Below are 23,226 nucleotides of genomic sequence, written 5' to 3'. Positions count from 1 at the left end.
AAAACAATAACTTTGGTAACACTTTGTTGCCCATGTCAATTATACATGATAAAGATACATGTTTATGTTAAAAGAAAATAAGCAATGCGTTTTAATCTGCTTATGGTGCTGGTTAATTGTCATTATAAGCAGTCATGAGCATGAATATCCATATCGATTTCCAACAATATTCACAATATCCTTCATGCGTTGACCTTTTTAGTTTATACTGATCATAGTGCAATATGATTCCCTTTTATTAGTTCAGCAATAGCCAAAAAAACATCAGTGACAATGATGAAAGTATTAAGATATATATAGTAAATATAAAAAACCCTACAATATGCTATGATTATTGTTACAAAGCATAATTAATATTTGAGTGCTTATGGATATGATATATAATTAGATTTTAACGTATTTGTGTATGTATGTATATAATATATGAAGGACGTTTTTAGAAAGTTTTGCCCAAACTTTATATTCCAATGACATTGTTATAGTTAAATGTGACTATGCAAACACACTATCTGTGATTTATTTACTTAAAAGAGTAAACCATTCTATAACCATCATATAAATAACTGTCTCATGGTCATCTTTTCTACAGGCTTTTTTAAAGCCCAGTTAGCAGCAGAGCTGGTCCTAAAACATACTTACAGTTTAGACTGAGAGGTTCCTCTACTCAAAAAAAAAATGTTCACCAGCAGCCGCATTTACATAAAGGTGTATAGTCTCTTTACAATAAATACAATTTTAATTGATGAAAGCATAATGTCACCAAACATCTTAAGAAGGTGTGGAAAAAATAAACTATTTAAATCCTGCACTAGCCATACAACAATTTAAAAAAAAAGCATGATAATACAAATACAAGTTCTTGCACTCAGATAATAATAATAATAATAATAATAATAATAATAATAATAATAATAAGGATAGTAGGGGTATAGTTGATGCACTAAATGTTTACTCCGCAGCAGTGCAGTCAAATGTGGTGCTAGTTCTTCTTCACTTACTGTTTATTCAGAGTTTAAACAGAGACAATGGATTATCTCTTTATCAGGACTAACTACAGCAATCAGTTAAATGTTTAGGAGTCAAATATATCAGTCTGAAAAGTAAATAGCATATTAAATGTATAAATCCTTGGAAAGCTTCAGTGATTGTTCCTCACAGTTCAACACAGAGCTTGAATAAACATATTTTTTCTACTTAGTTTGCAGTAGTAAAGTAACTTCCTGAATTTACAGAGTAAACTATAGTTTTTGTATTTTTTCCCCGTTGGTTTGAAAACATTTCTAAAGTTATAAGCCACAAGGTTTTTTTCCTTTCGTTCAACATTAAGTGATCAAACCAGTCGAGCAGCTATGGGAGGCGTGTTATAGTGATACTTTGGATTGTCCTCTCGCGGTGCACTAGAGTGCAAAGGTATGCGGGTTATTATGTGCGGAGGTGGTAAACTTGTTTATCAAGGCAGAGTCTACTGAGAGCTACATTACACAATCAAGGATCTCTGCCAAACCGACGTAACAAGAAAAATTAATCAAATGTAACAAATTGTTGCCAACAAACCACATGAAGTGTCAACTGTGGTTAAAAAGCAGCTCTGTTTATGAAGCTACTTTAACTCAGTGTTCAAGGTGGAGTCTGAATTTTTAGTAGTTGAGGACTTTGACCTGTCTATGTTGTTCTGGTTATAGTGTAATGAGGAATTCATTCAGAGCAGGAAGTCTCAATATGACTTTTTAACAAGGTGAAGGACTGTGCTGTGACTGAGCAAGAGTGATAGAGAAACGGGGAAAGAGAGAAAAAAGGGAGGGGAAAAGGGAGGGACGTACCTTGAGGAAAGACAGTGACGTGCTTCATGACTCAAACAACACAAGGTGTACAGGTAATCTGAGGAGAGGAGCGTGCTCTCGGTGGATTATTAAACTCAGTAAGTAACCCAGAGGATTTTTGTTTTGTGTTATTTCCTACTGCTGATGTTACATCTATATACTGTCAAAGCCCTGTTTGTTTAAAGGAGTGTTAAAAGGACTACAGAGTTCCCAGTAACTTTGTCCATTAAGGGATTTGTGAGCTTGACTGATCAAGTTAGTTGTAAAACACGATTAGATGGAGCCCATTTGTAAATTATTGAAAAAGAAGAATGTGATGTCTTTGATTATTATATCACTGCAAACGTGTGAAGAAACACCTGCCCATACCTCTTCCTTTTCAGGCTGGGACTAAAGGTGAAACCAATCAAACTCAGCTAACCACGTCTCGATTCCGTTCATGCTGATGTGCAGTTTGATCAAGAACATGTTAAAGTTAAATGGCATCCTAAAGTCACAATGAGGAAGAAGACACTGGACTCGTTTAAAAAGGTTGTGATGTTGCTCCTGGACAGAGATGTTTGGTGAAAGATACTGTAGGACTCCATTGGAGTGTCCTCAGTCAAAATGCTTCATACTGGATGGACCATTTGGTGCGTTTTACTGACTCTACACATATCAGCCTGCCATCTGGAGATTTCTAGATATGACAGCGATGGAGTCATTTGCTCCGAGGTAACCAACTGGAGGGTGAACTGCTGGGAAACACTGAAGCAGACATTTCCTGTACTGCAGAATAGTACATAGAGTTTTTGTTGACATATTACACTTTTAATTTCCTTTTACTGCTGGTGTAGCCTGCTCTGACAGTTTGATTTCCCTTTTCACTGATAAAGTGTTTTCTCTCAAACATTTAATTAAGCAGACACAGGGATATAACCATCTGCCTGCTTGTGAAGATATAGTGCCATTGTATGTAGACCAATCACAATATATTCCTCTGAACAGTAAATATTTACCATCCAGATTACATTCAGTAAAAAGGCGATGGCACATATTAAACATATGTCTTTCTCCTTTTTCCTTTCTATTTTTGACTTTTTTAGGGTCTCTCTAATTGCACCATGAAGGATGAGATGCCTTTTAATGTACCAGAGAAAAATGCTGTGGTTGTCCAAAGGCTGACTCCGTATTTTAAGCTCTGCTGCAGGGACAGGGCGCCGTGTGTATTATGTCTGATGATAGAGATCAACATTCATCCGGGTGAAGCCCAGGAGAATGAAGGCCACTCTGGAAATGGAGAAGAGGATGATGGGGAGGAAACAGAGAGGAATTGTAAAGGTATAAACTACATGTCGCCTACTATAACTTGTTACTGGTTGTTTTGTTTAATCAATTTAACAATCCATTCCTTTCTGTTGCTACCGCCCGTCTCCAAAAGTACATAACAGGTTTTCAATGTTTTCTTACCATCAAGGCATCTATTGTATTTGTTTTGTTATAGTTTGATATTCAAGTCAACTTGCAAGGACTTTCTGCTATAATAGGCACCACAGTGAACACGTCTTTTCTATAATGTTCTGTCAAAGTTACATTACTGTCACATGGGGATTAGCAGTAGGAAATATTTAAAACAACATCCAAGATGTGACAGTCACCTGCTAAGGAGCATGTTAACATGTTTTTTTTTTTAACCTTTATTTATTCAGGGGGAGGAATACAGTGAGCAATTATCCTTTTTTAGGTTGTGGGATGTTGCGAAATGATTACTGGAAGAATGTTTGAGTAAGCATGGAAGTTGTTATTACAGAGTTATTGTGAAATGAACAGTGCTTGGTTTCACAGTCGCTGTACAATGTGACGTACAGACCACAGCAACTAATATTTGCTTTATCTTCACCCTTGATCAACTAACTTGGAGAAATTCGACATGGTTAAAATGTCATGTTGATCAATTCGTATAAAGTGGAGTAAATGAAAACCAGTGACTGCTAAACCATATGGTGTGGCAATACAAATCATTCCCATAAGTACACTATGATACAGGGAGCAATAGTTTGAACAGGAAACAATAGTGTGATCTTATAAGTGTGTTTTTAGAGGTGAGTCTTACATTTGTACTATCTTATACTGTGCCAATGAATCCTGAGCCCTGTCTTGTCTGTGTTGCAACAGCGTATGTGACGGTGTGCTACTGTGCAGCTCCTGCCATGTCCATGTGCAAGAAGGTGGAGTTTACGGTTAACCGTGCAGCTCTTTCTCATGAAAAGCAGTCAAAGGTACTGTAGACTCCCTGTACTGGAATTAAAAGTATGAACTGCTCACTTCTAGTAAACATTGTCTTATAAACTCTCAATGTTTCTTCTATACTTTAGATTTCTGTGGTGATTATTGAGCCACCTGGGGTTTCCTTCAGCAGTCGTGTGATTGTTTATCCTGAAGCTTCACTTATAAGAGAAGAAGTTTCTGTTCCTTCTCTAGATGATGGTAAAGTCTAGTTTTTTAACTACTGTACAAAGCACTTTTATATACCATTACCAGTAGTGACACATACTGTGTTATCTGTCTTCAGTTTGCGCCCAGGAGCTGCAGGAACGTCTAGACGAATGCCATGGTAAATATTCCCCACATAATACCTGGTTGTTTATTTCCTTGTGCCTATTTATGAGTATTTGTTTTGGCGGAATATAACTAGTTTCTTCATTTCCTCATTTCCTCATGTCAGTGCCCAAACTCATCAGTGTTATCAACAAAGAGATGAATCGGGTGGAGCTGCAGTTTGATGGCAGGAATAAGAGCTTCCCCTCTGTGTGCATCCAGTATGAGAAGAATGGAAAATGTCAGGTCAGTGTTGTTTATCTGTACAGTTTGTCATTTTTTCTTTTGTTATTGTTGTTTTTTGCAGAGTTCAAGAAGGTCAAGTTGACCAATTCTATTTGCAATGTTTTGTCCGATCAGCAGTACAAAAACCCAAATGCATCTAGTTTAAAGTCAAATTCAAGAAAAACAAGTAACACCAAGTAGAACCAGTGAATGTTTAGCATTTTTCTTCAAAGTTTAAGTTTACTTAAATGTATCAATATCATTTTTCTGTAGGTAATTCAGCAGTAGCATACAGTGGCATTAGATGGAAGGACAGAACAATTACAGACATAAATGTAGTTACTTGCAACCACTAGTTTCTCAATCTCATTAATAAACAATATATACAGTAAGTCTAGTTATATTAAAACCCTTGTTGTGTTTAATGTTACTTTGAAGGGATGGAACAGGACAACCATCCCACTGTATTCTGTGACCCCCTGCCTTTGTCTCCAGGTAAACATTATGGTTATATTATAGCTACCACATCAACACTGTATACCTGTATACCTTTATAACTGTGTGTGTGTGTGTGTGTGTGTGTGTGTGTGTGTGTGTGTGTGTGGTGTGTGTGTGTGTGTGTGTGTGTGTGTGTGTGTGTGTGTGTGTGTGTGTGTGTGTGTGTGTGTGTGTGTGTGTGTGTGTCTCTGTGTGTGTCTCTGTGTGTGTAGGTCTGGGATGAGGATGGGCAGAGGTCCAGGCGCTCTCTCAGTTGCCCTTTCACTGACACAGGTGAGACGTCTTTTTGTTCTCATTTTCTTTCTGGTCTTGTTATCACAAGGTAAAGACTGAGCAGTTTAGCTCTGGAATGCTGATGTTTACTATGTGTCCATTCAAGATGTATTCCAAAGGAACGTATGGCAGAATGTGTCAGTGTCTGTGGGCCCGGGTCAGATGAACAACCTCCGCCCAATGCTGTCGTGGAATCTGTCCGCACCCTGCAGGCTGGAGGGCGAGGTGTGGCCCTGCAAGAAGGAGAGCAGCTGCAGGGAAATGAAGGGCTTTAGACAGCAGCTGTCACATGGCACGTGGAAACAAAACAGCAAGGGACAGTGGGTAAGAATCTTTTAAAATACTTATTATTGGTTTTAAGTCTATAAAAAGCTTAGCTCCTTCCTATGTTGTTTACATGTTTACACACAACATATTCTGTTAGAGTTATCATCTAAAGGTCTCCTCGCCATACCTAGAATCAGAAATCAGTTTATGAACTTCTTCTGGTCTACTGCAATTATAATACCATCTTATCTTATGTGTCTTTATCTTATCTTTATGAGTATTTGCCTCTATTAATAAGCATGCTCTGTAAATATACTTGACTTGTTCCCCTCAGTTTTATTTTCTTTACTTTATTATTTATTCTTATCTCACAGTACTTTAAGTTTGACAGAGCATTTATGATTGTGTCTTCTTTAGAATAAAACAGGGGTGTTTGAAGAAATCAACCTGAAGCTCTCACCATGTGTGATGGTAAAGTATTCACAATTTCCCTCCCCAGTAATGTTATTACTTTACCAACGTTGAATAAATACTTTATTTAAATGTATTTGTGCAGGTGAAGGTAAAGGGAATGGATCGTGAGCTGGGTCCATTCTGTTTTGAAAACAGTGAGTCTGAAACATTAATAATTACACAAACTGATGCTGGTTTGGACACATTTAGCTGAAATGCAGCACATGTTCCTGATGCTTTTTATAAACAGGGTTTTGTTTTGTACTACTTGCAGCTGACAGGTGGCACTGGAGTCTCCTGATTGTTGGTATCATGCTGCTCCTTTGCTTGACAGTGTTCATATCTTCATATCTTCTCTGGCATGACTTTGTGAAGAGTAAGTTCAAATCTTTGTTTCCTTTTTGCAATAAGTTTAATGAATATGGATGAATTCCAGGACATTTTTCACCCCTCCGATTCTAGCTTATGCAAACATTGAATCAGTTGTGCGTGGCACTGAAATTATAAATACCTTTTGGTGTATTTCTGATAAGCCCACTGATATGTTTACTCCTATCTTTATGTCTTTCATAGAATGGGTGTGGAGCTGGCATCATGGCGGATTTGTACAGAGTAAGTATTTTCTTGTAATATCACTACTTTATTAAAAAGTCATTAAGTTGGAATGGAACAACTCTCTGATATTTATCCTCTTGTTTTATTTCTCCAAAGTTGGCATGAAGTGTCATGTGGTGTTGCTGAGCCCCCCAGATGTGGATGACGGTGTTTCGGAGTCAGTGCGTCGGCTCGGCTCACAGCTCTCTAACCAGGGCTTCAGCGTGTCTGTGGACCAGTGGAGCAGGAAGGAGCAGTGCACTCTGGGGCCTCTGCCATGGCTGTACTCCCAGCTGCTGGAGCTGAAAAGCCTGGGCGGCCGAGTTGTGATTGTGTTGACCCACAAAGCCTTAGAGCGAGTAAAAACATGGACCCACCAGAACCAAGGGGTTATCAAGATGAAGAGGGAAGACATGGGTTTTCCTCAGAAGTCTTCCCCTTACTCTGATGTGTTCACAGCCTCTCTGTGTCTCATCCAAGCGGACAAGCAGCTGGGCAGAGCTGCAGAACGTTTTGTTCTTGTGACATTTGACCCCAATTCAAGCATTGACAGGAGTCTACCAGAGCTTCTTCAGGGGCTGCGCCTGTTCCAGCTTCCCTCTCAGACCCAGGCATTCTTGTCTGAGCTCGCCGTAGCGGGGGCAGGGAAGGGATCAGGTAAAGACATGGACAGGGTGGAAATGGAGGGCATCAGATGGATGGAGGTCAAAGTCTAAAGAAGGACCAATCTAGCAGAAGAAATCACACTGTAAATATGTTGAGAGTTGATAAAGAAACATGGAGACAAAGACCTTTTAGCACCCTTTAGTTATTTGTGTACATTATTGCTGCTCTGTGCATATGAAGCGTGTGTTCATCCAAAGTGTGGATGAGATGAACATATAGGACATTATTAAATAATAGCTGGCAATGATCTATTTGCATGGTGTTATGCCATGAAATGACCAATAACAAACCATCTCCCAAATGTTCAACTCTACATTTGCATGTTTTAGTCCCACCCTGTTTATCTTTTACAAAATACATGATATCCCAAGTAACTGCAAGAACATTACGTTTTTAGCAAATATAACTAAGGAAAGATTAACTTGTGTTTTTGTTGGGGACTATTTTCAACTGGACATGATGTGCTAGTGAACACCAGCAGGATATAGGACTGAATGTTCATTGTTATGAAGTTAAATGTTACAATGTGGCAGACCTGTGATTTTAATGTTTTGTGCCAAAAACTGTGGTCTACTACGGTAGAGGAATACGTTATATCAGGTTTCGGCTACACCTACACACACTGCTTGTTTAAGGATTAAATCAATTGTTGTGTATAAGAAGAAACATGTAGAACATCCTCAGACCTATCCTTTAAGCTTCATAATGTTTAACCTAAAATGTAACAGACTTATCATATCCATGTACTGTCCGTCTGTCAACACTGGTTTATAAATACATGTGCTTATTTTTGTGCATGGTGGATGTCAGATTTTGATTGGCCATCTTCAGTCAAGGGCTGTGGATCCGATTGGTGCAATCTAGTGTCAGTTTAAAGACGCAGAGGAGCACTTGTTAAATGTGTTCACTACATCTCAGAGGGGCGGTGCTATGAGGCAACTCGATGTTCCGCCCACTCGGGATGTTTGGTTTATTTTTGGCATCAAACCACGAAGGAGTGTTGAAGTGTGACAACTTGTGTGTCAGTTGTATTCACCCTTTTTAAACTTTATTAAGACCGACAGAGTGCAGAGTCAGTCGACACACACAGAGGAGGTAAATAAACCCTTAACGCATGTCTACAGTTTGTTTTGAGTACATCTTAATGGTTGCTGTGCTTTTACATAATATAAATGTAGCACTATTGAAGTATTATTAGCTTAATTAATTTCGAAATTGCAAAGTAAATCAGAGTGAAATGTGATGCATGTAAGCAGAATTGTAATGATTGTGTTTATGGTGAAGCTAACTTTTATTTATGGGCCATTCTACCGAATTGGTGCAAAGTCAAGTCGGAAATGTTTTGAAATGTTGTATGTTTTTTTCCCAAAACTTTGTCCATATATATTTTGTACCATATCTAAATTACACATATCTAGTAAAATAACCGTACATTTTTATATATCGTATTTTCAGACTGTATTGGAATGTTCTTCCTCTTCCAAAAATGGTCACTACCGAAACATAGTAGGCCTAGGCTACATACACTGTAGTAAAAAAACATTATATTAACCTGTTAAGATTGTTTTACCTTCCCTTCTCTAAATAGTATTTTAACAAATATTTCTTGAGGGTTTTCACAATTAAATCAATAAAATTTAATTTGTAATCAAATGTCAAAGTTCAATTTATACAATCCATAAAAATCATAATGCAAACTTTCTTTGTCAAATGCATAATACTGATCATATTGATTCCAGAGTTGATGATTGTTGAAATTGAACATACATTAAACCAATCAGTATCATATCATTTTAGTTGATAAGTCAATATACTTAATTTTTTTACAAAACATCCAGTGTTTCGGTAGTGACCACAGTATTTTGTTCTCAAGGTTGTATCATATTCCCTCAACCTTATTGCTTAATCTTAACTCATAACATGCCTTATGTTGAAGTGTGAATGTTTGAAGCTACTGACCCAGAATCAGCACTTTAGTAACAGGCTGAAAGAGAGGGGAATGAGGCTAGAATGGGTGATCTGTTTGGTATTTTGAGCAAAACCCTTATAGACATGTTTTTTATATATCTGAGACCTATAATATATGCCTAACAATAGTATAATAAGAAACCTTTAAAGTAACACACTGATCTTCAGACTTTAAAACACATTTATTTCAAAACTATGGGATTTACCTGCTTTCCATTTTGTCACTACCGAAACGATCATGTCAATTACCGAAACGTAACCATATGTTTCGGTAGTGACTGTTTCGGTAGTGACGATTCTAGCTAGAATTGAGCATAACTAAAGAATGCTAGCAAGTACATGGCTAGCATACACGTTTTTGAAGAGGTTAACACACATAAAAACATAATACTTTGCATAAAACTCCGAAAAAGTTTACTTAATTGAAGATAATATGTGTTCGGTAGTGACAATTCTTCAGGTTACACGCCGATTTTCAGATTATGGAACAGATTTATATCAAAAGTATGGGATATAGCTACTTGCCATTCAGCCATAAGGGACAGGGATGCAGTGTCACTGCCTAGTCAGAAATGCAGGGGTGCGGCTAAAAACCAGACTCAGCCATTGGACTAAAACCCCTTGTGTTTCGGTAGTGACATGAAAACTGGGGACATTTTTTGAGTATAGTTTTTTATAAAAAAATTAAACCCACAATAAATCTAAATATTCCAACTTCTGTTTGAATGTAATCATAAAGATCTTATAAATACACCATTGAACTAAATTTAAAAAAATGTTTTAAGTGTTATTTACAGAAATAGAAATGTCAGGGTGTCAGGGTTGGGGACAGCTACTTCCCAATAGAAAGTACCCTATACATGATGTTTTTGTTTATATTAAGCTTATCACTATCTAATGTAATGCTTTGTGTTTAAATAGACCATAACATATTCTTAGTAAATATCTATGTCTGAATACTTAATTGTTTTGTTAAATAGTTTTTCTTGTTGTGGGACCGCACTTTGTACTAATTCGGTAGGATGCCCCATATACTAGTTTTGTCTATAACAATGCATCAAACTTTGTAAGCAGGTCATGTGCTTGTTTGTAAAATTGAATCTAGCTGTCAGGTAAATGTAGAGAAGGCAATACAGCTTGCTCTATAGAGCACATTTTTCTACCAATAAACTTAAAGGTGGGGTAGGTAAGTTTGAGAAACCGGCTCGAGATACACTTTCAGTGTTTCCCCTAGGTTTACTGCCTTGGCAGGGTGCTGCTCGGGTAGGGGAAACACTGCTTTTTGTTATATTCCATGGAATGCTCTTAACATCCCGATAGCAAGTGCTTTGACAAAAAATACATAAAAAAAGTTCATCTGTGGAAGCCGTAGTACTGTAAAAAGCACGACCAATCATCTGAGCCGGCCCGGCTAAAATAACTGGATGGCCTACCTGCCTGTCAGCCTTCCATCTGTGCACAAACTTATCTCATGCCCTCATTGGTCATGTGCGCGTTCGTGTGTGTTGGAGGAGGGGCTCTGTAAGTAAGTGGCAGATTTGTTCCGGCTGTGTATTTTCAAATTCTAGCGCACTCGAGCTGGTTTCTCCAAAATTACCTACCCCACCTTTAATGTTGTGCGTCGGCAACTGTGTTAAATGTTACTTGTTAGTTTAGTTTTTTATGTTTCACTTCCTGTTTTATTTTGTATTCACCTTGTCTCGTTCCTGTTTCCTTTACTTCCTGCCATCGTCAGTGTCTGCCCCGCCCCTAATTGTTTCCACCTGTGTCCACTTACCTTTTGTATATAGTATATATAGTGTCCTGTCTCCCTTTGTCTGTTGCCAGATTATTTTGTGTCTTATGCCAAACTCTCCAGCGTTTTCCAAACTCTTCTAAGTTATCGTTACGGTCATTGTTCATATTAGTAATTATAGTAAGGTAAGATCAGGTAGAAATATTTTTCTAGTTTATTTGTTAGGTAAGCATTTAGTGTAGATTTATCATTATATGTATTTTTCTGGATCTGCCGATCCTGTGGTTTTATTATATTTTTTGTACTACAACTGCTTTTCAAGTAAAGACTCTTTTTGATACAGTACTTGAATCCTGTGTCTGCATTCGTGCTTTTGGGTCCACTCCTTGTACATCCGTGACACTTAATGTGCTTTACATGTGTATTAGAGGAAAAAAAAGAAAGATCTACACATATACCAAATGCTTACACACACTCATCTGCATGCATATAACAATCTCATATACTGAACAAACTCTGCCAACATAAGTAAGACTGTGTACAGAACTGAATATGACTAAATTAATAGCTAGAAGTCTATGTTTCTTTTTACTGTATTATGTTTTAGTTTGTCATCTCACTTTAAAATGTAAACCACCTAAATTGCTCATAACATTGAAGTTAGTTTAAGGTCTTCTTACTCAGTTCGACCTATTCCTAGCCGTCTCTCTTTATATTTATATTTTAACAGATGTACAATCATACGAAGATGTCCTTCTTTTTGTATTATTAATGTAAATTCTGCTTCTTAGCTTTAAACGTACATACAGCTTATAGATGGATTAAACTGATATTTTGGACCTAATGGAACAGATGGCAGTCAGGACGCTCCACAGGAACCCTCTGCAGGCTGTGTGGCTGTGTGGTCTGCTGGCTGCTCAGGTGCTCAGCTGTCCAGATTCCTGCAGCAAGTGTTCAGGCCCAGAACATGACCACTGTGAGCAATGCAGAGCAGGATGGACACTCCACAATAACACCTGTGTAGGTACTGTGCAGAGCTTGCCTTCACATTTATGTTTGGTATAGGACAAGCAGACTAATGTTCCAAATGTATTTTAATGAATGCATGTTTTGATCTGTTTCAGACATTGATGAGTGTGGCACTGAGCTGGGTATCTGTCCTACAAACAGATACTGCTTCAATACACAGGGTTCGTTTGAGTGCAGAGGTCAGTGGTCTACAATCTGTGTAAAATACTTAATATGTTACCTTCTTCTATAGAAATAATTAAGACCAAATGAAATAAATAACTGAATAAACATAACATGCCAGAAAACAGTGGAAACATCTATCATAATTTACCAGAGGGTTAGGAAGACATCCTCAAACACCTTGTTTAGCTTAACCAACAGCCCAACACCTAAAGATATTCAATTTACAGAAAAATAGCAAATTCTTACCTTTGTGAGGCTGAAGCCAGCTAATGTATTACATTGTTTGACTGATACAGGGCTAACAAAGATATCCTTTATATATACAGTATATATATCCTATCCATCTATTAATTTTCTATTCTATTGATGTTATTATTTTATCAAAAATAAAGAAATAGAGCCCCAAAACGGACAAAAGGAGGTAAAAGTCATCAGTGTATCAGACAGCTCAACCAGCCAAATATATGAATATATCCTCAATGTCAGTTAATGATATTGTGAGTGAGAAAACTAAGTTTAATCACAAACACAAAGTTGGTTTCCTTACATACAACCAGTTGAGAATATAAAATAAAATGTAAATCTTTCACTAGTTAATTTTATGTTTTTAACATATATTATCATGTATCAATGCCCAGGCAATATCAAGCCTTGTTTTGTAAATGAATAAATGTAAGGTCACTCTTTCCTCAGATTGCGACCCGGCCTGTGTGGGCTGTATGGGCAGTGGACCAGCACGCTGCAGGAAGTGTGCCTCTGGGTACTCACTGACAGGGTCCAAATGTTTGGGTAAATACCTTAAACATAATATTTGAAAGAATGATTTTGTGCTCCAGATGAGATTGCATAATGAAGCTCTCCTTGTTTCTCTCAGATATAGATGAATGCAGTGACAGGGTACTTGCCTGCCATGGTCTGGATGAGATCTGTACCAACACAGAAGGCTCTTTCCGCTGTGACTGTGCTGAGGCATTCATCCACAAAGATGGTGTCTGTGTGAAGAAGCAGCAGCCTCGTGAGTCTCATCACAATCCCATGCACCTCACCTGACTGCAGCCTCTCACGTGTATCTCTCTGTGCAGGCGTTCAGGACAAAGGTCTGTTTGAGGATATCCAGGACGACGAGGTGGAGGTGCTGCAGCAGATGTTCTTCGGGGTGGTGCTTTGTGCTCTGGCCACACTAGCTGCCAAAGGAGATATGGTCTACACATCTGTATTTATGGGGGCAGTGGCAGCCATGGCAGGGTACTGGCTTTCTGACAGGGGGGACCATTTGTTAAACAACTTCGTCAGGGGACGTTAACACAAATAGTACATGCTGTATGCCAGCAACTTAAACAATTACTGTTCAGAAAATGCAACTGAATCTGCGCATTCACTTTTGTTATAAACAATATTCGTTTTTGATATGAAAGTATTTTGCTCTGAAAGATGGTCATATTTGTCACACTTTTCTCTCAGTTAGAGAAATTGTTGTGGCAAACTTTTAAGCACTGAACTATCATGAACAAAAATGTAAAAAATACTTGGGGCTTAAAGGTAGGGTAGGTAAGAACGGAGAAACCAGCTCGAGTAAGCTAGAATTTGAAAGTACACAACCGAAAAAAATCTGCCCCTTCCTTCAGACTTCCTTACAGAGCCCCTCCTCCAACACACACGAACGCGCACATGACCAATGAGGGCACGAGATGGAAGGCTGACAGGCAGGTAGGCCATCCAATTATCTGCCGCGGGCCGAGGCAGATAATTGGACTTGCTTTTTACAGCGCCACGGCTTCCACAGATGAAATATTTATATATATTTATTGTCAAAGCATTTCATTTATTCATTGCTATCAGGATGTTAAGAGCATTCCATGGAATATAACAAAAAGTGTTTCTGAAGTGAATTACCTACCCTACCTTTAAGGTGCAGAACCAACCTTTCCTTTTAATTCGAAACATTTGAATAAAATTCAAGTTTTAGTTACATGAACCTGCAGCTTCTCCGCTAACTACATATTTTTCTTTCCCCCACTGGCTTGGATGTTCTTTACATGTTTTGAGTTTTCATTAAGTCTGTGGTACCGAGCTTCTCAAAAGGAATGTGGTTGTTTATTCTCGACCTTTTAAAATGTAGTTAAAGCTTTATTTAAGGCGCACCTACCAGTTTATAGTCTGGAGATTCTTAACCTTATTTTACAGTCTGTGGATTGAGTTGGTTCTGTTGCCAACACAATCTCCAGTTACTGGAAGACTGCAAGGTTTAGTAGAAAGGTGTTATGGTGTTAGACATTTTTCTAGCTTTAGATGCCTTGTTTTGGTATTTGATGCCAACAAAATAAAATGTTATTAACTATAGATAGATTGAAAAATAATGTACAGCTTGCTTGGATTTTCTCCTAATACTGTATCAATGACATTGTATTTGCATTCACGAAAAATAAAGTTTTTACCTGTACTACAATGTAGTATATCGTGTTTGCACTATCCAACAGTTGCATAATGATCGTAGTATTACTAGAAAGTACTTATAATTAAGATTTGAGTAGAAAAATGCCAACAGAGACAGAAAGAAAGTCACCTTTATTTGATGGATATAAACAAGCTGGCCAACACTCAATAGTAGTATTCTGTTACATCACATACAATAGCAAACTGGGGAGCTGAGGATAGCCTCAGAGGGTTAAAAAAACAAAAACAGAAAACATCACAGAGTATCCATGCTTCATTCAAAACTTTGACTCAGTCTCTCTTTTTTCTCTAGGGACTTCCTCTGATAAAGTTTTTTAAATAGATTGTTCTCTTATGCATTCATGACACACACACCCACCATACCCACACCCATAAAAGCAGCTATGTGCACTCACACTTACTATCACTCCTTTCTCTTTTCTGAATACATTTACACAAGCAACCCCAAAAACATGCTGCACTCTCACAAAACTGCACAGGCTGTCTACTAAGGGGACACAGTAAGTGAGACACACATCACTCTCAAACACAACATCACACCGTCACAATGCACGATGCAGATGCAAGTAATGAATGAGGAATGATGCATCATGGGAGGCTAGCTCACGTTCACACAAGTAATCATTCAGCATGCTGGACACTCACATTTAACGTGTTCCTAGATCTTTACTGTACAGCTCAAAACATTTACTCATACAAATAGTACAGTCTCAAACTGGCATATTTTATAAGCTTAAACCATAGAAAAAATAAAGTTAACTTAAATACAAAAAATGAAGAATAAAAATGTAAACAATTTTTGTTCTGTCAAAACAAAAAAATGTTTCTGGCATTGGTCACAGTGATTTGTTTAATCCAAAGTTTTCAGCAACATACAGTTAAAGAAAAACAACCTGTATACAACGATAAAGTGAAAATGTTAGGCTTTTCATACTTTTTTTCTCAAAGGCCTTTTGAAAATAACTGGTGAACCTACAGGCCTTTCAAGTCTTTTTCTACACGGCTGCCTCCAGCCACAGACTTGACTTCTTGACTCCACCTCACACTGAGTGCGATGTTAGTCTTTCACACCCAGGATTAGTCTTTCGTTCAAGCCCAGGGAACAAGCCCCAGCCTCTAAGCCTCTGTGTCTCCTACCATTTTTTTTATTTGACACAACAGTTGAGAAATCGCTCTGCATAGAGAACAGGAGATTATCCTTACGTCGTCGCTTCCAGTTGGCACGTTATGTAAAATTCAGCATGCATGGGCACAATTCAAATGTTTCATGTGTTCTACCATGTAAATCATATACAGTATGGTATTTGATGGTAGGAGAACCCCCTACTTCAAGTATTCAAAAGATAAGGACCTGAAAGTCGGGGAAATGCACTCCGCCTCCCGATGGTGAATTGAGAGGATTTTTGCTCCTCTGTCTGTTTGCATTGTCTTCCCATAAAAAGAAAATTCCAAATCAGGACCTTTCTTTTAACATTTGTAAACACAACCACGAAAGTTTCACACATCAATGGATTCTTGGTCAGTGACAGGATGTGTGTAGGTTCATAGGTGAAGCGGACACATCATTTTTGGAAGATGGGTAGATGGAAAGACATTTACATACAACAATCAACACTTGGCCATATAAAGGAGACACAGGCACCATGAGGGGAGGGAGAGGAAGTAGGGGATTGTAACAGTCTAATTCAATTTTCACTATATAATGCGAGTTGTTTTTTCTACTTGATCAGCTGTCACAGTCACGTATGTCACCACTTCTGTTTACAAGACGACAACGACGACAAACACGCGAAAGAAATGCATCCCGACAGAGTCACTCGAACCTCTACTTGGATGTTAAACGTGATAGTCATCACTCACAAGTGCAAGTTTCTGACTGCTTTAGTCCAGCAGCCATAATCTCATTGCTACTGATGTGAGCTGCAAAATTCAGTCTTTTTTTTTGTTCGAAGTTGTCACCACAAGTCAAGTGATGTTCAACTAAATGTTTTCATAAGGAAGGAATGTAATAATGTCATATTTTATACACTTCTAAATAGATTTGGATATACTTCTATTCCTCAAACTGCTCTAAAGCTCTTATATTTTTTTCTTTTTGGGCTGTCCTGTTTTCAGACAGGGAATGTTTCTTGTTGCTGAAGGGTTTTCTCACAATGTACAAATCAGAGGAAAATCACACCACTCAACACTCTAAATAAGACATCTCACTGACCTCCAGCCAGTTAGAAAAATAACCATGAAGAAAAAAACATATATATCTTGTCAGTTTGAAACGATTTTCTGACCACGTATAGACACACTATAGATTTCTCTCTATATGTATAATATATATGAATATCTATCATATATGTGTACAGTTTTTACGAGGCACAGGCCACCTTGTTGAGAAGGAGAAAACAGGTCACTATGTTTGGGGGTGGTCACACCGGAGAGGGGAGCAGGACCATACTGTAGTCAGAGATGGGGTGTCAATGGTACAGACAGACCTGCAGGGAAAACATCGATTGAACCTCCACCTTATAGTCTATACTGTATTTATAGTAGCACTCTTCATACCATCACCTCTGTGTGGGTCTTGAAGTAATTGTTGTTCATAAGGTCAAGACGTATGTACAAAGCAGTCTTACAGTTGTTTGTGAAGCCCGTTTTGGGATCAAGTCCCTCTACTGTAAAAGGACTACAAGATGCTCTTGACCAGGTCTTCTGACACCATTTAGTTTGAGCACCAGCAGAAGCACCATTAGTAAAAATTCCTGCAACACGGAGGAGGTGCATAGGTGCATAGTATCAGAAAGGAAAGGTAAAATGACTTATGATTATTTTTTTAACCCTCTCTTGGCCGCTCTGATTGGATGGTTGATTACACTTTTGGTGATAAATTTGAGCAAGGATGTGGGAATAAAAATGCATTCACTCTACATTGACTTCTGCATAGATTGATTATTTTGTTGACTACTTTTGATTAAAATGAGGTAAGATGAAGAGAAACATTGATAGCACCCACAGCCTTGAGGCTATAACAAGCCCATGAGCTGGAAGGCCCTGCTTCAGTAGCCAAGAGAACCCCACCACTGCAGGCAAGGCTTAAGGCGTACTATCAGCAAGCTTTAAGCTCTCCCTTTTACCAACAAGAAATTAAAACAGAAAACGATCTAATCTGGTGTGTGGAAAAAGCAAGTGCCTCTAAACAGATGTGTTGTGTGTTGGCATGTATAAAGGTAAAAAAGAGGTCACTGTGTGCCACAAAGGGTAAATTAGCTCATCGACACAATCAAATGATTAAAACTACAGAATAGTCATGAGTCATGAGGGTGATGACAGCCAGGTCGAGGGGTCAGATGTCACCAGGTGGGTCAGCAGGGCAGTGAGGATCAAGAAACCAGGACAGAGTCAGGTAGGGGAAGCCAGCCAGAGGGATCAGTGGGCAGGAGAAACAGACAGCAAGAAGACCAGGATCTTGATCCATCGCAGGGAGGAGGATGAGGAACAAATACTGGGCTGGCAGGCAGTCATGAGATCTCTGCTGGGTGGATGGAGAGGGCGTTGTTGGCCTGAAGAGGTGTAGTGATCAGCAGGTGACAGACAGGTGAGGTGACCTCTGTGAGACGCAGGGCTGCCATCTTGATCACATGCCATGTCCAAGCAAGAATCTGACAGGCCACATCTGTCTCTGTGGGCATCAACATCATTTTAATGTAGTCCTGCGTCTGTGTTTCTGTACAGAGGAAGAAGAGGACGGCTGCTCCTGTTTCACACAGAGAAGAGGTCCCAGGTCACCTTGAGCAGAGAAAAACAAAATAGGGTAAGTTTGTACATTTATTTTGATTAGATTCATTGTGTGTGTGTGTCATTGTACATTATGTGTTGGAAATTACCTGATCAGCTGTCAGTCTCCCCGCCTGACCTGCACACCTGAGTGCCCCCTCCTCGTCCCCAGAGAAAATAAACAAAAGTCCCATTGCTGAGCGTCGACTGAGTGAAGGTAATACATGTTTGGTCGGGTAGTGTTTCAACATCGTGGCGTGGCTGCTACTCCAGTAGTGACTGAATCATCTGAATGTGAGAGATTACAAAAAAAATCAAGGCGTCATGCAGCTGTTATCAAGTTATAAAGCGTGAAGAAACTGAGAATCATAAAGTTATAACGTCTTAAACATATCTCACCCCTCAAAACAATATTAGCGCTTTGGTTGTCACAGCAAGGATTATGCCCAAATGCCCTCGTCGTCATCCTGCTAATGGTAGCATTTCACACAAGCAGCAGAGATTTGCATAAGACGAGGAAGTAGACAGAAACCAGAGTTACAGTTGAACAAATAACCTCTGTAACAGCAGGCAGTGTGATAAAGAAAATATGTTATAAACGTCTACGAGTAAAACTAAGCATCAGAGGATTTAGTGATGTGCTAAGTACTTGTAGTACTGTTTTAACTTCTTAAAACTACAAAACAAATGGCCTCTCACCTGGTCCTGGGCAGGGCGGTGACCAGCATGTGGGGGTCCTCGGGCCGGCCCTCCACGATGATGGGGCGATGGGTGACGTGGATGTTGGCCGTGATGCGGGTGCTGGGGGTGCTGGGGATGTGGATGTTGGGGGTGGGGTCCTTGTTGGGGAGGGCCGTGTGGGTGCTGCGGGTGAGGGTGCTGGGGAGGAGGATGTCCGTGTGGGTGCTGGGGAGGATGCTGAGGGTGCTGTTGGTGAGGGTGTTGGGGCTGTGGGGGTCGTGGGTGCTGTTGGTGCTGAGGAGGTGGTGGGGGGTGCTGCTGGGTGTGCTGCTGTGGGTGCTGATTGGGGTGCTGCTGGGGGTGCTGATTGGGGTGCTGCTGGGGGTGCTGATTGGGGTGCTGCTGGGGGTGCTGCTGGGGGTGAGGGTATTGGGGTTGTGCCTGCTGTGGGTGTGGGTGCTGTTGGGGGGCCTGCGGGTGTTGCGGATGCATGGTGTTGGGATATGGAGTCTGCTGGGCGTGAGGAGCGTGAGGAGCGTGAGGAGGGTGGGGAGCGTGCGGAGCATGGGGAGCGTGGGGAGCGTGGGGGTACTGAGGCTGGGGCTGGGGCTGAGGCTGAGGCTGAGCGTGCGGAGGCTGAGCGTGCGGAGGCTGAGGCTGGGGGTGGTGAGGAGCGTGGGGATGATATTGTTCGTCTTCGTAGTTGTCGGCGATCAGCTTCATCCGGCTTTGTGTCTGCAGAAAGAGAGGACTGTTAGTGCATGCTGATCTGCAGCTGTTAAAAAGAACAGTATTCCCTCACAATGAACATCAAATGAGTTAATGACTGGACAATACACAGCATTTAGTAAATGTGGGTTGACATAAAAACAAGGAACACCTTACAATGTTTTACAATCCAGTGCAATAACCATGCAAACAACACTGAGGCGTATGTGTTTCTTTTATTCTCAGACTGAAGCAGTTGATTTATCTCTGTATTCATTTTGAACTATTTTGTGATTTGGTTTAAAAAATACAGGAAAAATCTAAATTGTTGCTTTTTTACCAGGTTAAATACCTAGATCACTACCACTCTCATGTTTGTATACTAAATACGGATCTAAAGTCACTTGCCAACTGAGCATTAAGATTAACAGCTAGAGAAAAGTCCAAAAGCATCAAAATTCACTCCCAGCACTTTTAAGCTCACTAACTAACGTGTTACTATACATCATTACAAAGATGTGGTTCAAGGTGAGTTTTATGCTAAATCTCTTTCTGGGTTGGGTTCAGTGACTTCCTGACTCTCAGCTGTTTTCCTGGGGACTGCAGTCATTCCATACTAATATTTACCGTATAACATATTTTACAAAACGTTGAACTGGTCTTTTAAGTGTCAGTCCTTGTTGACATGGGACTATGTACACTATAACCACAATTTGTCTTCAATCATGCTGTTTCACTGCATTCTCTCTACATCATTATGATTAGTGATAATCCTTTGTGTACATACTTTAGTGTTATTGACTGTAAATAAACTACAAGAAGAGCTGCTCATGAGTCATGTTGAAGTTCACTGACAATAAGCAGCATACGTCACAATAAACAGAGGTCTAACAGTCATTCTTTTTTAATTAATTTATCATGGCAATAAAGGGCCCCTTACAGAGACATTAAGAGGCCGTAATGTCGCTGCCTGAATTCCTGATGTGTAAATCATACTAGAGCTTTAGATCTAAGACTTCGAGTGAGACTCGAGTCAAAGATTAAGATTAGACTTGACTGCTGCAAGACTTTACTTACTTGAGACTTGACTCCTTGAAGACCTGACATGCCTTGAGGCTTGAAAGCAAAAACATTTAAGACTGAAGTTTGGACCTGGTAAACACACCTTGAATTTAACATCACTAGGCCTATGCACTGAATGGATTTGACCTCAGCTATGGGAATGAACACAGCTTTGATAGGAAACTATCAAAGCTCAAATGAAATGGCATGTTAATGGCCAGATAAAACTGCCAAAGGACTTGCAAATGAGAACTTGTTACTTGAGTTGGACTTGGATGGAATGACTTGAGATTTGCACAGTAACAATAGATTTGACTCCTACAGCAAAATGAGACATACTGAACAAGCAAAGAGGATCAGTGGCCATGCATGTGCACTACCCCCTGTAGATGAAATGGAAAAAATGTCTAGTTGCCTTGTGCAGCTACATTTTTCATTTTGATTAATGTTGCCTTGGCAACCATTACAGTGCAGACAGTTTTCATTGACATTGTGCTGCAATACTAACGTGTTGCTTGAGCTGGTGCATCAGTTTGTCCCGCTCCCTCTTGAGGGACAGCACCTCATCCTGGGTCTTCTTTTTATTGGAGGTCGACAGCTCCAGCAGTGCAATATTAGCATCTTTCTCACTGATGGCTGCAAGCAGAGCCTGTTGCCTGAAGAAGAAACAACAACGTTTTGTTATCAGCATTTATATTCTGTGAATTAGAAAGAACATTATATGTTTACAAAAAAGACTCTAAACGTTGGGAAATTTCATCCATAAAAAAGTTATTAGGGTGTTTATTTTTATATGTGGGACTATTTCTTGGCCCAGTCTCTGCTGGTTCCCTAGATTCAAGGAAGATACTGTACTGTGAAAAGGGGTATTTATTTAGTATCTGATACTTAATAGACCAAAAAGTATATAGGAGCGAAAAGGCTCAATTGATTTAAAATGTAAACTAGGAATTTTTGTATTTATGTATGTTAATGGCTTTAAATTATTATTATTTTAATGGAACATTTGAGATTCCAGACCAGTAATGAATTAAAGCCTTAGCCAGAAAAAACAATAAGAGAAGTGGCCATCACAAAATTATTTGATGTATTTGTGAAGCTGACAATATGTCATGATGGCACTAACTTCATCTCCAGGATCTCCTCCAGCTGTTTCCTGCGCTCCTGTCTCATGTTGGTGAGGTTGCCGTCCCGCTCCTGCAGGGACTGCTGTGTGGACGAGAGACGCTGCTTTGTGGAATCCAGCTCCTGCCTCGTCCTTTCCAGCGTGTTCATCAGCTCCTCCAACTGCATCACAGAGGAATCCACACAAGATGTGACACATAGAAATGAAGACGCAAGTTTCCTTAAAAACATGTTGAAGCACCGGTTAATACCAAGCAGCAACCTTTGGGTCTGAAACGGGAGATAATGTGGAAGTGCCTTAAACCTGGATTTCTCCAATATCCAGCAAAAGGCAATTTGAAAAAAACCCTACTTTGGATATGATTTATAACCACTTCAAAACATATGGCCCCAACAAGTTTGAAGCGGTTTCAAGTCTCCTTCAATACAGAAAGATCTTCAGTTTGTAAAGTATGGTCGTACTTATAGTAAAGCAGACGATAAAGCAGCATTTGTTTTGACAGGTCGCCACCACAAAGGTGTCTGTGTTGGTTGTTGTCGTATTCTGGTCGTACAACGTTGACCTATTCACGGTGTCATTTCACCTTTCACATTTAGTAACTTTTTGTCCCTGAACATTTTTTTTTCAGTGTTTAGTTTGAATTTTCTTCACCTTCGTGTTTCATAAAACTGAGATAGTGACAGCCATGCATAACTGGAGCTTGCAAAACAGCAGTCAAATAACCAATCGATGAAGTCTTGGTGACTACGTCCCTCTTTTTACATACAGTACATAGTAAATACACAGTGTACTTTCTTAACCGTACCTTTAAGTGGTCCATGGAGCCATCCTTACGAGGGTCTTGTACTAAGCCCTTCTTGTCCCCTTGTGGTCCCAGTTTGACATTTGGACCCTTCTTGGTCTGGTCTTTGCCACCTTGTCTGTAAAACCATAAAACTTTAAGGATATTTCCATGCTTATATATTCTTTTCGGAAATCCAATCTGTAGTTGCTGCAACATTTATTTACTATAAAATGTCAAAATGCATTATATTATTGAGGGATTAGTGTTGCATAGGAAGTAAGTAGTGTGAGTAGGGTACAATATATTCCCAAATGTCATACAACAAAAAGAGAAAACATGAAAAACAGACAAGAAAACAAGTAAAGCGTAATGGATG

At 39.4% G+C, this 23,226-nt stretch overlaps 3 protein-coding genes across 3 annotated transcripts in view; 2 read left to right on the top strand and 1 right to left on the bottom strand.

The window, feature by feature from the left end:
* The first annotated feature begins 1,845 nt into the window (after nucleotides 1-1,845).
* il17rc (interleukin 17 receptor C) lies at nucleotides 1,846-8,494 on the top strand. The gene is made up of 15 exons (XM_034139068.1): nucleotides 1,846-1,918; nucleotides 2,204-2,534; nucleotides 2,906-3,140; nucleotides 3,975-4,078; nucleotides 4,175-4,286; nucleotides 4,372-4,413; nucleotides 4,525-4,643; nucleotides 5,061-5,117; nucleotides 5,333-5,393; nucleotides 5,500-5,717; nucleotides 6,078-6,131; nucleotides 6,217-6,268; nucleotides 6,388-6,489; nucleotides 6,687-6,725; nucleotides 6,825-8,494. The coding sequence occupies exons 2-15, from the start codon at nucleotides 2,427-2,429 to the stop codon at nucleotides 7,421-7,423; spliced, it is 1,902 nt and encodes a 633-aa protein (XP_033994959.1). The 5' UTR covers nucleotides 1,846-1,918; nucleotides 2,204-2,426; the 3' UTR covers nucleotides 7,424-8,494.
* A 3,425-nt stretch (nucleotides 8,495-11,919) lies between these two features.
* Nucleotides 11,920-13,897, top strand: LOC117489645 (protein disulfide isomerase Creld1). The gene is made up of 5 exons (XM_034139112.1): nucleotides 11,920-12,100; nucleotides 12,201-12,284; nucleotides 12,964-13,059; nucleotides 13,145-13,285; nucleotides 13,353-13,897. Exons 1-5 carry the CDS (start codon nucleotides 11,920-11,922, stop codon nucleotides 13,571-13,573), a joined length of 723 nt encoding a protein of 240 aa, XP_033995003.1. The 3' UTR covers nucleotides 13,574-13,897.
* A 919-nt stretch (nucleotides 13,898-14,816) lies between these two features.
* erc2 (ELKS/RAB6-interacting/CAST family member 2) overlaps nucleotides 14,817-23,226 on the bottom strand; it is a 36,954-nt gene continuing 28,544 nt past the window's right edge. Inside the window, exons 14-21 of the mRNA XM_034138507.1 lie at nucleotides 22,872-22,986; nucleotides 22,067-22,227; nucleotides 21,449-21,596; nucleotides 19,547-19,905; nucleotides 19,189-19,471; nucleotides 18,889-18,959; nucleotides 18,600-18,777; nucleotides 14,817-18,501 (exon numbers count right to left, since the gene is read on the bottom strand). Of these exons, the coding sequence (XP_033994398.1) occupies nucleotides 18,930-18,959; nucleotides 19,189-19,471; nucleotides 19,547-19,905; nucleotides 21,449-21,596; nucleotides 22,067-22,227; nucleotides 22,872-22,986 (1,096 nt within the window). The 3' untranslated portion in view covers nucleotides 14,817-18,501; nucleotides 18,600-18,777; nucleotides 18,889-18,929. The remainder of the gene's footprint in view (nucleotides 18,502-18,599; nucleotides 18,778-18,888; nucleotides 18,960-19,188; nucleotides 19,472-19,546; nucleotides 19,906-21,448; nucleotides 21,597-22,066; nucleotides 22,228-22,871; nucleotides 22,987-23,226) is intronic.

Source organism: Trematomus bernacchii, unplaced genomic scaffold (genome assembly GCF_902827165.1).
Source record: "Trematomus bernacchii unplaced genomic scaffold, fTreBer1.1, whole genome shotgun sequence".
Classification (NCBI taxonomy): domain Eukaryota; kingdom Metazoa; phylum Chordata; class Actinopteri; order Perciformes; family Nototheniidae; genus Trematomus; species Trematomus bernacchii.
Note: the sequence above shows the minus strand (reverse complement) of the source record. Positions and strands in the feature narration are given on the sequence as shown.